This window comes from Oncorhynchus keta, chromosome 6 (assembly GCF_023373465.1).
Source record: "Oncorhynchus keta strain PuntledgeMale-10-30-2019 chromosome 6, Oket_V2, whole genome shotgun sequence".
In the NCBI taxonomy this organism is placed as follows: domain Eukaryota; kingdom Metazoa; phylum Chordata; class Actinopteri; order Salmoniformes; family Salmonidae; genus Oncorhynchus; species Oncorhynchus keta.
The window spans coordinates 6,753,212-6,768,211 of record NC_068426.1 but is presented as its reverse complement, the minus strand read 5'-3'; the positions used below and the strand labels follow the sequence as shown (position 1 = coordinate 6,768,211).

The following is a 15,000-nucleotide window of genomic DNA, read 5'->3' as shown; positions in this document are numbered from 1 at the left end:
AACCCCCTACCTCTCTCTCTCTCCCTCCATCTCTCCCCCTCCCCCTCTCTCTCTCTCCCTCCATCTCTCCCTCCCCCTCTTTCTCTCTCTCTCCCTCAATCTCTCCCTCCCCCTCCTCTCTCTCTCTCTCTCCCTTCATCTACCCCCCCTCTCTCTCTCTCCCTCCATCTCTCCCCCTACCTCTCTCTCTATCCCTCCCTCCTCTCTCTCTCCCTCCATCCCTCCCTCCCCCCTGCCTCTGTCAGTGATACTGAAGGTGGTAGCGACCTTGTTGAAGAGCTCTAGTCCCAGTACTGAACTGATGGAGGTCAAGACACTGTTCCTGTCTGACATGATCAAACTGTTCAGCAGCAGCCGAGAGAACAGACGGTGAGGACACACACACACACACACACACACACACACACACACACACACACACACACACACACACACACACACACACACACACACACACATACACACACACACACACACACACACACACACACACACACACACACACACACACACACACACACACACACACACACACACACACACATACATACGTACAAACACATTAACACATACATACACACACACACACATGCACATACATACACACACACACATGCACATAAAAACACACACACACATATACACACACACACAGGAACTCACACACAGAACACACACAGGTAAGAACACACACACTGAGATATTAACGACATCATCTATCTAGTGTAGTATCAACCCTAACAGTATTATTGATCACAGTATGAATATTATTGATGATATTACTAATATTATTGATGACATATTGATGATATTATTTATGATATTACTGATATTATTGATGATATATTGATGATATTATTGATGATATATTGATGATATTATTGATGATATATTGATGACATATTGATGATATATTGATGATATATTGATGATATTATTGATGATATATTGATGATATTATTGATGATATATTGATGACATATTGATGACATATTGATGATATATTGATGATATTATTGATGATATTATTGATGATATTATTGATGATATTATTGATGACATATTGATGATATTATTGATGATATTATTGATGACATATTGATGATATTATTGATGATATATTGATGATATTATTTATGATATATTGATGATATTATTGATGATATTATTGATGATATTATTGATGATATATTGATGACATATTGATGATATATTGATGACATATTGATGATATTATTGATGATATTATTGATGATATTATTGATGACATATTGATGATATTATTGATGATATTATTGATGACATATTGATGATATTATTGATGATATATTGATGATATTATTGATGACATATTGATGATATTATTTATGATATATTGATGATATTATTGATGATATTATTGATGATATTATTGATGATATATTGATGACATATTGATGATATTATTGATGACATATTGATGATATTATTGATGATATTATTGATGATATATTGATGATATTATTGATGATATATTGATGATATTATTTATGATATATTGATGATATTATTGATGATATTATTGATGATATTATTGATGATATTATTGATGACATATTGATGATATATTGATGATATTATTGATGATATTATTGATGATATTATTGATTATATTATTGATTATATTATTGATGATATATTGATGATATTATTGATGATATATTGATGATATATTGATGACATATTGATGATATTATTGATGATATATTGATGATATATTGATGATATTATTGATGATATATTGATTATATTATTGATTATATTATTGATGATATATTGATGATATATTGATGATATATTGATGATATATTGATTATATTATTGATTATATTATTGATGATATATTGATGATATTATTGATGATATATTGATGATATATTGATTATATTATTGATTATATTATTGATGATATATTGATGATATTATTGATGATATATTGATGATATATTGATGACATATTGATGATATTATTGATGATATATTGATGATATATTGATGATATTATTGATGATATATTGATGATATATTGATTATATTATTGATGATATTATTGATGACATATTGATGATATATTGATGATATTATTGATGATATTTTGATGATATATTGATGATATATTGATTATATTATTGATGATAATATTGATGATATTATTTATGATATATTGATGATATTATTGATGACATATTGATTATATTATTGATGATATTATTGATGACATATTGATGATATATTGATGATATTATTGATGATATATTGATGATATATTGATGATATTATTGATGATATATTGATGATATATTGTCTGTCTCTAGGTGTCTGTTACAGTGTTCAGTGTGGCAGGATTGGATGTTCAGTCTGGGTTACATCAACCCCAAGAGCCCAGAGGAACAGAAGATGATGGAGATGGTCTATAACATCTTCAGGATCCTGCTCTACCACGCCATCAAGTATGAGTGGGGGGGATGGAGGGTCTGGGTGGATACGTTGTCCATCGCTCACTCCAAGGTAATCACACGATGTTGGGTGGCTGGAGTCAGGGGGGGTTGTGGGTATTATTTTGTTAATGTTAGACTATTGCAAGTGTTACATGATGTCAATCAGCCTTGTACCGTTTATATAATGAAAACACGTTGATAACAAATGATGGATTAGTTATTGGTTATTGATCTCTGGTGTTATTAGTTATTGATCATGTCTCCCCCTCTGTAAGGTAACCTATGAGGCACATAAGGAGTACCTGGCTAAGATGTTATTGATTATTAGTTATTGATTATGTCTCCCCCTCTGTAAGGTAACCTACGAGGCCCATAAGGAGTAGCTGGCTAAGATGTTATTGATTAATAGTTATTGATTATGTCTCCCCCTCTCTATGGTAACCTACGAGGCCCATAAGGAGTACCTGGCTAAGATGTTATTGATTATTAGTTATTGATTATGTCTCCCCCTCTGTAAGGTAACCTACGAGGCCCATAAGGAGTACCTGGCTAAGATGTTATTGATTATTAGTTATTGATCATGTCTCCCCCTCTGTAAGGTAACCTACGAGGCCCATAAGGAGTACCTGGCTAAGATGTTATTGATTAATAGTTATTGATTATGTCTCCCCCTCTCTATGGTAACCTACGAGGCCCATAAGGAGTACCTGGCTAAGATGTTATTGATTATTAGTTATTGATTATGTCTCCCCCTCTGTAAGGTAACCTACGAGGCCCATAAGGAGTACCTGGCTAAGATGTTATTGATTATTAGTTATTGATCATGTCTCCCCCTCTGTAAGGTAACCTACGAGGCACATAAGGAGTACCTGGCTAAGATGTTATTGATTATTAGTTATTGATTATGTCTCCCCCTCTGTAAGGTAACCTACGAGGCCCATAAGGAGTACCTGGCTAAGATGTTATTGATTATTAGTTATTGATCATGTCTCCCCCTCTGTAAGGTAACCTACGAGGCACATAAGGAGTACCTGGCTAAGATGTTATTGATTATTAGTTATTGATTATGTCTCCCCCTCTCTAAGGTAACCTACGAGGCCCGTAAGGAGTACCTGGCTAAGATGTTATTGATTATTAGTTATTGATTATGTCTCCCCCTCTGTAAGGTAACCTACGAGGCCCATAAGGAGTACCTGGCTAAGATGTTATTGATTATTAGTTATTGATTATGTCTCCCCCTCTCTAAGGTAACCTACGAGGCCCATAAGGAGTACCTGGCTAAGATGTACGAGGAGTACCAGCGACAGGAGGAGGAGAACATCAAGAAGGGGAAGAAAGGTTCTGTCTCCACCATCTCCGGCATCTCGGCCACGCCCGCCCCCGTCGTCAATGGCAACCTGGAGATCCGCGAGCTGGACGACCACTCCCAGAGCCAGACCCCCGAGAGTGAGGCCGAGTACGGAGAGGGAGGAGCAGGAGGGGTCTCCAGGAATCTGCTTGCTGAGGGAGGGGTCGGGTTAGGCGTGAAGGGACCCAACAGAGAAGCATTGACCCCTGGGGAGGAAGGTCAGGGGTCAGGCGTTAGGGTCGAAGTTCATGACCTCCTGGTGGATATCAAGGCGGAAAAGGTGGAGGCCACAGAGGTCAAACTAGACGACCTGGATCTGTCTCCAGAAGGGATAGTCGGAGGAGGAGGAGGAGGAGGAGGAGGAGGAGTGATGGATGGACTGGTTGGAGGAGGAGTGATGGAGGGACTGGGAGGAGGGATAGGAGGGATAGGAGGAGGGAGGATGGAGGTATTGGGAGGAGGAGGAATAGGAGGAGGGAGGATGGAGGGATTGGGAGGAGGGAGGATGGAGAGATTGGGAGGAGGAGGAGGGAGGATGGAGGGATTGGGAGGAGGAGGAATAGGAGGAGGGAGGATGGAGGGATTGGGAGGAGGAGGGATAGGAGGAGGGAGGATGGAGGGATTGGGAGGAGGAGGGAGGATGGAGGGATTGGGAGGAGGAGGGATAGGAGGAGGGAGGATAGAGAATGGGCCCCTAGTGGAGGTGGACTCCCTGCTGGACAGCGCCTACAGTGCCGTGGTGCAGAAGCTGAAAGGGAACCACGGTAACCTGACATCGAAAGATGAGACGGTGGTCACGGGGCTGGGCGCCATGGAGGATGATGGGAACATGGGTCCGCTCATCACCCTTGCCGACGAGAAAGATAGTGTCCCTAGCAACAACGGATTCCTCTTCAGCAAGGTAGGGGTTAAAAAGGTGTTTTAATAGGAATATTCCCGTCATTTCCTGTGGTAACAACATCATGATAAGGAATAAATACTCTGTATTTACACAGTATCAAGGAGCTATCTCACTGTAGGAAGTTGTGATGCCTCTGCTGCACTACCTGGTTTCTTCCTTACTTCCTTCCTCTCTTCCTTCCTTCCTTCCTTCCTTCCTTCCTTCCTTCCTTCCTTCCTTCCTTCCTTCCTTCCTCTCTTCCTTCCTTCCCTTCCTCCCTCCCTCCCTCCCTCCCTCCCCCTCCCTCCCTCCCTCCCCTCCTCTCCCTCCCTCCCTCCCTCCCTCCCTCCCTCCCTTCCTCCCTTCCTCCCTTCCTTCCTCCCTTCCTCCCTTCCTTCCTCCCTTCCTCCCTCCCTTCCTCCCTTCCTCTCTTCCTCTCTTCCTCCCTTCCGCCCTTCCTTCCTTCCTCTCTTCCTCCCTTCCTCTCTTCCTCCCTTCCTCCCTTCCTTCCTCCCTTCCTCTCGTCCTCCCTTCCTCCCTTCCTCCCTTCCTCCCTCCCTTCCTCTCTTCCTCCCTTCCTCCCTTCCTCCCTCCCTCCCTCTCTTCCGCTCCTCCTTCCTCTCTTCCTCCCTTCCTCTCTTCCTCCCTTCCTCCCTTCCTCCCTTCCTTCCTCTCGTCCTCTCTGGCTTTCTCATTCACATCAATATACTTTATTGTATTCACTTTGACAGGTCAAGATGTGTCACCTTTTTAAATAAGAAAGCACCATCCGGTGTTTGTGTGGTATTTCTGGGAGACGTCATCACCTTCTCTATGTTGGACGACATGTTGAATGGTATCTTTCTGTCTTCTCTCCCCCTGAGGTTGATGAGAAGCTGCTTCCAGCACTGGCCACCACAGACCCTCTGGTTCTGCCCAGCCCGGACCAGCCCAACCCCTTAGGCTCTGGCCCTGTCCACTCCTCCACCAGCGCCAGCGACGACCTGAGTCTCCTAGCCCACATGACCTCCTGCAGGGGCTCAGACCTGATCCAAGCCCAGGGAGGGCTCCCTGAGGTCGGGCCCTTCAAGATCCAGAGTCCCCTGTCTGACATCAGCTCCATCGCCCAGAGAGAGAGCCAGGCAGCTGAGATCCAGGGCTACCCAGGGGGAGAGGGTCCGTCTGGGGCAGATGGAGAGGTGGCAGGGGGTAAGGCTGGAGGTGACACGGTGAGCACCACGTCTGATACAGAAAGGTCTGATGATGGGAAGGAGATGAAGATCCAGACCACGGCCACTACTCAGGTATATCTTCCTGGTGTGTCAAATATCTTACCTCAAGTGTCTTAGGTCAGTTGAGGTAACTCTATAGTTAACGTTGGTTACTGTTTTCAGATAAACAAGTCCATGGCTGGCTAACTACAATAGCTAAATGTATCCCTAACATTTTCGATCCTTTCAAACTTTAAAATCGAACCTAGCTGTAGTTGTTAGCTTAGCCGTGGTTATTAGCTCTGACATGGTTTTTAACTTAGCTGTTAGCTTAGGCATGGTTATTAGCCCTGACATGTTTTTTAACGTAGATGTCAGCTTAGGCATGGTTATTAGCTCTGACATGGTTTTTAATTTAGCTGTTAGGTTAGCCGTGGTTATTAGCTCTGAAATGGGTTTTTAACTTAGCTGTTAGCTTAGCCGTGGTTATTAGCTCTGCAATGGTTTTTAATTTAGCTGTTAGCTTAGCCGTGGTTATTAGTTCTGAAATGGTTTATAACTTAGCTGTTGGCTTAGCCGTGGTTATTAGCTCTGAAATGGTTCCTAACTTAGCTGTTAGCTTAGCCGTAGTTATTAGCCCTGACATGGTTTGTAACTTAGCTGTTAGCTTAGCCGTGGTTATTAGCTCTGAAATGGTTCCTAACTTAGCTGTTGGCTTAGCCGTAGTTATTAGCCCTGACATGGTTTTTAACTTAGATGTTAGCTTAGCCGTAGTTATTAGCCCTGACATGGTTTTTAACTTAGATGTTAGCTTAGCTTCTGTTTTATTGTCAATAATAAGGTTATTTCAACTGTTGGTTTTAGCTCAGGTATTGTTTCCCTCTCCCCAGTTGTATAGTTAGAGATGGAGACCTAGATATTGATCTCTGTCTACTTCCCGGAACTGAACCGCCAACTTACCTTGACATGTCTCTCTACTTCCCCGGAACTGAACCCCCAACTTACCTTGACATGTCTCTCTACTTCCCCGGAACCAAACCCCCAACTTACCTTGACATGTCTCTCTACTTCCCCGGAACTGAACCCCCAACTTACCTTGACATGTCTCTCTACTTCCCCGGAACCGAACCCCCAACTTACCTCGACCTGTCTCTCTACTTCCCTGGAACTGAACCCCCAACTTACCTTGACATGTCTCTCTCCTCCCCTCTACAGGCTCTCCATGGTCGTACGGCGGCCCAGTTGGAACGTGACCTGCGTGTGGACCTGGGCTTCAGAGGGATGCCCATGACAGAGGAGCAGCGGCGCCAGTTCAGCCCTGGGCCTCGCACCACCATGTTCCGTATCCCAGAGTTCAAGTGGTCGCCCATGCACCAGCGCCTCCTCACTGACCTGCTGTTCGCCCTGGAGACAGACGTACACGTCTGGAGGAGGTGTGTGTGTGTGTGTGTGTGTGTGTGTGTGTGTGTGCGTGCGTGCGTGCGTGCGTGCGCGCGCGCGTGTGTGTTCGCTCTGGAGGTCAGAGACAGTCACCCTAGACACTGTGTAGTGCACCATTTTAGACCAGAGCCACTCAGGGCTGGAGATAGATGGTCCTGCGATGGCCTGGGGTACAGTGTTTCACTTTTATGTAGGTCAAATCAACTACAGATCACGATGTAGGAAAGATACTCCACACCCAGAGAACATTCCACACCCGGGGAACATTCCACACCCAGAGAACATTCCACACCCGGAGAACATTCCACACCCGGGGTACATTCCACACCCAGAGAACATTCCACACCCAGAGAACATTCCACACCCAGAGAACATTCCACACCCAGAGAACATTCCACACCCGGGGAACATTCCACACCCAGAGAACATTCCACACCCGGGGAACATTCCACACCCAGAGAACATTCCACACCCGGGGAACATTCCACACCCAGAGAACATTCCACACCCGGAGAACATTCCACACCCGGGGAACATTCCACACCCAGAGAACATTCCACACCCAGAGAACATTCCACACCCAGAGAACATTCCACACCCGGGGAACATTCCACACCCAGAGAACATTCCACACCCAGAGAACATTCCACACCCGGGGAATATTCCACACCCGGGGAACATTCCACACCCAGAGAATATTCCACACCCGGGGAACATTCCACACCCAGAGAACATTCCACACCCAGAGAACATTCCACACCCGGGGAACATTCCACACCCAGAGAACATTCCACACCCAGAGAACATTCCACACCCAGAGAACATTCCACACCCGGGGAACATTCCACACCCAGAGAACATTCCACACCCAGAGAACATTCCACACCCAGAGAACATTCCACACCCAGAGAACATTCCACACCCAGAGAACATTCCACACCCAGAGAATATTCCACACCCAGAGAATATTCCACACCCAGAGAACATTCCACACCCAGAGAACATTCCACACCCAGAGAACATTCCACACCCAGAGAACATTCCACACCCAGAGAACATTCCACACCCAGAGAACATTCCACACCCAGAGAATATTCCACACCCAGAGAATATTCCACACCCAGAGAACATTCCACACCCAGAGAACATTCCACACCCAGAGAACATTCCACACCCAGAGAATATTCCACACCCAGAGAACATTCCACACCCAGAGAACATTCCACACCCAGAGAACATTCCACACCCAGAGAATATTCCACACCCGGGGAACATTCCACACCCGGGGAACATTCCACACCCGGAGAACATTCCACACCCAGAGAACATTCCACACCCGGGGAACATTCCACACCCAGAGAACATTCCACACCCGGGGAACATTCCACACCCGGGGAACATTCCACACCCGGAGAACATTCCACACCCAGAGAACATTCCACACCCGGGGAACATTCCACACCCAGGGGATATTCCACACCCAGGGGAACATTCCACACCCAGGGAATATTCCACACCCACTCTCAGGGGGAGATAAAGAAGCCCAATGAAAGGTTGACTGTGCCCCAGGCTCAGTCCGGTATGACTCGGGCCACCTTGGGTTATTCCTCCTTGGGTTATTCCTCATTGGGTTATTCCTCATTGGGTTGTTCCTCATTGGGTTGTTCCTCATTGGGTTATTCCTCATTGGGTTATTCCTCATTGGGTTGTTCCTCATTGGGTTGTTCCTCATTGGGTTATTCCTCATTGGGTTGTTCCTCATTGGGTTGTTCCTCATTGGGTTATTCCTCATTGGGTTGTTCCTCATTGGGTTATTCCTCATTGGGTTATTCCTCATTGGGTTATTCCTCATTGGGTTATTCCTCCTTGGGTTATTCCTCATTGGTTTATTCCTCAATGGGTTATTCCTCATTGGGTTATTCCTCCTTGAGTTATTCCTTGGTTTGAGTGTGAGCACATTTTGAACTGAGTTTACAGACAAAGACGGGAGACCTCTCGTTTCCCTCTCGTGAACAACACTTTATTATTAACTCTTCACTCTCTCCTCTTTCACTGTTCTCACTCTCCTCTCCTCTCCTCTCCTCTCCTCTCCTCTCCTCTCCTCTCCTCTCCTTTCCTCTCTTCTCTCCTCTTCTCTTCTCTTCTCTCCTCTCTTCTCCTCTCCTCTCCTCTCCTCTCATCCTTGCTCTCCTCTCTTCTCCTCTCCTCTCATCCTTGCTCTCCTCTCTTCTCCTCTCCTCTCCTCTCTTCTCTTCTCCTCTCCTCTCTCTCTCCTCTCCTCTCTCTCTCCTCTCCTCTCCTCTCCTCTCCTCTCTCTCTCTTCTCTTCTCCTCTCTTCTCTTCTCTTCTCTTCTCTTCTCTCCTCTTCTCTTCTCTCCTCTCTTCTCCTCTCCTCTCCTCTCCTCTCATCCTTGCTCTCCTCTCTTCTCTTCTCTTCTCTTCTCTTCTCTTATCTTCTCCTTTCCTCTCTTCTCTTCTCCTCTCTCCTCTCCTCTCCTCTCCTCTCCTCTCCTCTCTTCTCTTCTCCTCTCTTCTCTTCTCTTCTCTTCTCTTCTCTTCTCTTCTCTTATCTTCTCTTCTCTTCTCTTATCTTCTTCTCTCCTCTCTTCTCCTCTCTTCTCTTCTCCTCTCCTCTCCTCTCCTCTCCTCTCTTCTCCTCTCTTCTCTTCTCTCCTCTCCTCTCCTCTCCTCTCCTCTCCTCTCCTCTCATCCTTGCTCTCCTCTCCTCTCCTATCATCCTTGCTCTCCTCTCCTCTCCTATCATCCTTGCTCTCCTCTCCTCTCCTCTCATCCTTGCTCTCCTCTCCTCTTTTCTTCTCTTCTCTTCTCTTCTCCTCTCTTCTCTTCTCCTCTCCTCTCCTCTCCTCTCCTCTCCTCTCCTCTCCTCTCCTCTCCTCTCCTCTCCTCTCCTCTCTTCTCTTCTCTTCTCATCTCATCTCATCTCTTCTCTTATCCTCTCTTCTCTTATCCTCTCTTCTCTTCTCCTCTCCTCTCTTCTCATCTCATCTCATCTCATCTCTTCTCCTCTCTTCTCTTCTCTTCTCTTCTCTTCTCTTCTCTTCTCTTCTCTTCTCCTCTTCTCTTCTCCTCTTCTCTTCTCTTCTCCTCTCTTCTCTTCTCTTCTCTCCTCTCCTCTCCTCTCCTCTCCTCTCCTCTCCTCTCCTCTCCTCTCCTCTCCTCTCCTCTCCGCTCCTCTCCTCTCCTCTCCTCTCCTCTCCTCTCATCCTTGCTCTTCTCTTCTCTTCTCTTCTCTTCTCTTCTCTTCACCTCTCCTCTCCTCTCCTCTCCTCTCCTCTCCTCTCCTCTCCTCTCCTCTCTCCAGCCATTCAACCAAGTCAGTAATGGACTTTGTGAACAGCAATGAGAACATCATCTTTGTCCACAACACTATACACCTCATCTCTCAGATGGTGGACAACATCATTATCGCCTGTGGAGGGATCCTCCCTCTGCTCTCTGCAGCCACCTCCCCCTCTGTAAGTATGGCTCACCGCTGCCCCACCTTGGTGGGAGGGGGAACTGCAAGATAACACATGTTATTCAGGCCTGGTGATTGGAATTAGGTTTATTTTCTGAATTGACTGGAATTGAAATGGAATTGATCCCAACCCTGGTTTGCACCTTGTTTTTACACATTGGGTGAAATTAATCTTCAATTTAACACCTGCAAGTGCAACCTTTTCTCTGGTTATTTTTGTTAACAATACTACATTGTTTTTTATTTCTTAACTTTGAAGAATTTTGACTGAAACCTTCTAACCCTCAGCTCTCAAACTGAAAAAAAATATTGAACTTGATTTGATAAGTTCAGGCCGTTGTTTTAAACATCCTTTTCCTTTTCTCTCTTTGTCTCTCTGTGTGTTCTCTCTGTTCTGTCCTCTGTCTCTCTGTGTGTTCTCTCTGTTCTGTCCTCTGTCTCTCTGTGTGTTCTCTCTATTCTGTCCTCTGTCTCTCTGTGTGTTCTCTCTATTCTGTCCTCTGTCTCTCTGTGTGTTCTCTCTGTTCTGTCCTCTGTCTCTCTGTGTGTTCTCTCTGTTCTGTCCTCTGTCTCTCTGTGTGTTCTCTCTATTCTGTCCTCTGTCTCTCTGTGTGTTCTCTCTGTTCTGTCCTCTGTCTCTCTGTGTGTTCTCTCTGTTCTGTCCTCTGTCTCTCTGTGTGTTCTCTCTGTTCTGTTCTCTGTCTCTCTGTGTGTTCTCTCTGTTCTGTCCTCTGTCTCTCTGTGTGTTCTCTCTGTTCTGTCCTCTGTCTCTCTGTGTGTTCTCTCTATTCTGTCCTCTGTCTCTCTGTGTGTTCTCTCTATTCTGTCCTCTGTCTCTCTGTGTGTTCTCTCTGTTCTGTCCTCTGTCTCTCTGTGTGTTCTCTCTATTCTGTCCTCTGTCTCTCTGTGTGTTCTCTCTATTCTGTCCTCTGTCTCTCTGTGTGTTCTCTCTATTCTGTCCTTCCTCTCGTCTTCCCGGCTGTTTTTCTACGGGGGTTTTGCACGTGCAGAGTTCTAAGGTTAGTACGAACACCGTAAGTTCCAGTGTCTTTCTCTCTTGACATATTTTCACTAACGTTCTCTGTTGTCATGGGGACTAACATTTACCTTTGTAGATATTATTAATATTCAAGCTCTTCTGTTCTTGGACTGATTCTGCTTGTGTGTGTGAATGTATGGGGATCTCTGTTCAGTTATATCATGGTCAAACTGTTACCTCAGTGAAGGTTCAGGTATATCATGGTCAAACTGTTACCTCAGTGAAGGTTCAGGTATATCATGGTCAAACTGTTACCTCAGTGAAGGTTCAGGTATATCATGGTCAAACTGTTACCTCAGTGAAGGTTCAGTTATATCATGGTCAAACTGTTACCTCAGTGAAGGTTCAGGTATATCATGGTCAAACTGTTACCTCAGTGAAGGTTCAGGTATATCATGGTCAAACTGTTACCTCAGTGAAGGTTCAGGTATATCATGGTCAAACTGTTACCTCAGTGAAGGTTCAGGTATATCATGGTCAAACTGTTACCTCAGTGAAGGTTCATTTATATCATGGTCAAACTGTTACCTCAGTGAAGGTTCAGGTATATCATGGTCAAACTGTTACCTCAGTGAAGGTTCAGGTATATCATGGTCAAACTGTTACCTCAGTGAAGGTTCAGGTATATCATGGTCAAACTGTTACCTCAGTGAAGGTTCAGGTATATCATGGTCAAACTGTTACCTCAGTGAAGGTTCAGGTATATCATATTCAAACTGTTACCTCAGTGAAGGTTCAGGTATATCATATTCAAGCTGTTACCTCAGTGAAGGTTCAGGTATATCATGGTCAAACTGTTACCTCAGTGAAGGTTCAGGTATATCATGGTCAAACTGTTACCTCAGTGAAGGTTCAGGTATATCATGGTCAAACTGTTACCTCAGTGAAGGTTCAGGTATATCATATTCAAACTGTTACCTCAGTGAAGGTTCAGGTATATCATATTCAAGCTGTTACCTCAGTGAAGGTTCAGGTATATCATGGTCAAACTGTTACCCCAGTGAAGGTTCAGGTATATCATGGTCAAACTGTTACCTCAGTGAAGGTTCAGGTATATCATGGTCAAACTGTTACCTCAGTGAAGGTTCAGGTATATCATGGTCAAACTGTTACCTCAGTGAAGGTTCAGGTATATCATGGTCAAACTGTTACCTCAGTGAAGGTTCAGGTATATCATGGTCAAACTGTTACCTCAGTGAAGGTTCAGGTATATCATGGTCAAACTGTTACCTCAGTGAAGGTTCAGGTATATCATGGTCAAACTGTTACCTCAGTGAAGGTTCAGGTATATCATGGTCAAACTGTTACCTCAGTGAAGGTTCAGGTATATCATGGTCAAACTGTTACCTCAGTGAAGGTTCAGGTATATCATGGTCAAACTGTTACCTCAGTGAAGGTTCAGGTATATCATGGTCAAACTGTTACCTCGGTGAAGGATATTCTTCAGGAATTTCATAATATGATGTATGAGACAAGACAGGTAGTATATACACTGAGTGTACAAAACATTAAGAACACCTTCCTAATGTTGAGTTACACCTCCTTTAGCCGTCAGAACAGCCTCAATTCATCAGGACGTGAAACTCTACAAGGTGTTGAAAGCGTTCCACAGGGATGCTGGCCCACGTTGACTCCAATGCTTCCCACAGTTGTGTCAAGTTGGCTGGATGTCCTTTGGGTGGTGGACCGTTCTTGATACACACAGGAAACTGTTGAGCGTGAAAAACCCAGCAGCTTTGCCGTTCTTGACACAAACCAGTGCACCTGGCACCTACTACCGTACCCCGTTCAAAGGCACTTAATATCTTGTCTTACCCATTCACCCTCTGAATGGCACACGCACACAATCTCAATTGTCAAGGTTTAAAAATCCTTCTTTAACCTGTTTCCTTCCCTCCATCTACACGGACTGAAGTGGATTCAACAAAGTGACATCAATAAGGGATCATATCTTCCTCCTCAATTCACCTGGTCAGTCTATGTCCTGGAAAGAGCAGGTGCCCTTAATGTTTTATCCACTCAGTGTGTATTTGTGTTCATTATGTCGCCACCTTGTGGATGAACATGGTATGGCCTCGAGTGCTGGGTGACAGAGAGATGAAGACATAGGAGAGAGAGAGAGAGGACAACAAAATGACACTGACAGGGAAACCAAGATTTTGATAGATGAGAGAGAGAACTTACTCCATGAGTAAGAGTAACCTTTGTGACTGTAAAGAGAGAGAGAGAGAGAATGTCAGAGATGAGTGATAGTGTTCTCCCCTCCGTGTGGAACCTAAAGAAGGCGGGAGGAGAAGGAGGAGCCGACTCCCACAAAGGGTCAAAGGGCGAGGAGGTGACCCCTGTTCCGGGGGGCGGAGGGACAGGGGGAGAGGTGCGTAGCGTAGCGTACCAACCCAAACCCGAGATAAGATATGAGCACCAACCCAAACCAACCCAAAGCATGTGGGCTCACTGAGCACAGAGAATGTTTGTTAGTCCTAAATGTGTGTGTAGCCTTCACAAGCCAAAGCTAAGAAGAGCTTAGAAGCCTGGCACGCATGGCTAGAGTGTGTCTGTGTGTGTCTCTGTGTGTCTGTGTGTGTCTCTGTGTGTGTCTCTGTGTGTCTGTGTGTGTGTGTGTGTGTGTGTGTGTGTGTGTGTGTGTGTGTGTGTGTGTGTGTGTGTGTGTGTGTGTGTGTGTGTGTGTGTGTGTGTGTGTGTGTGTGTGTGTGTGTGTGTGTGTGTGTGTGTGTGTGTGTGTGTGTGTGTGTGTGTGTGTGTGTGTGTGTGTGTGTGTGTGTGTGTGTGTGTGTGTCTGTGTGTGTATGTGTGTGTGTGTATGTGTGTGTGTATGTGTGTCTGTGTGTGTGTGTGTCTGTGTGTGTATGCGTGTGTGTGTATGTGTGTGTGTGTGTGTGTGTGTGTTTACCCTCTCACTCCTTCCCCTTTCCTCCTCCCAAAGCCGAATATAAAGTCCCCCGAGTTTAACCAACCTCGTTTTTCTGATTTACAATTTCAATGGCTGCCATGTTGACACAGCATCCCAAGACAATAAGAGCTGGAGTGCTGATCTAGGATCAGGTGCCCCCTGTCTATGTCATGTTATTCATGATGATCTAAGAGGCCAAACTGATCCTAGAAACCCCAGTTCTTGGATGTTTTATAA

At 44.9% G+C, this 15,000-nt stretch overlaps 1 protein-coding gene across 1 annotated transcript in view; it reads left to right on the top strand.

Annotated features, from left to right (window-relative positions):
• The window catches only part of nbeaa (neurobeachin a), a 328,032-nt gene that overhangs the window by 234,791 nt on the left and 78,241 nt on the right, over positions 1–15,000 (top strand). Inside the window, 7 exon segments of the mRNA XM_052520397.1 lie at positions 246–369; positions 2,355–2,547; positions 3,725–4,167; positions 4,507–4,726; positions 5,569–5,988; positions 7,111–7,328; positions 10,658–10,820. Of these exon segments, the coding sequence (XP_052376357.1) occupies positions 246–369; positions 2,355–2,547; positions 3,725–4,167; positions 4,507–4,726; positions 5,569–5,988; positions 7,111–7,328; positions 10,658–10,820 (1,781 nt within the window).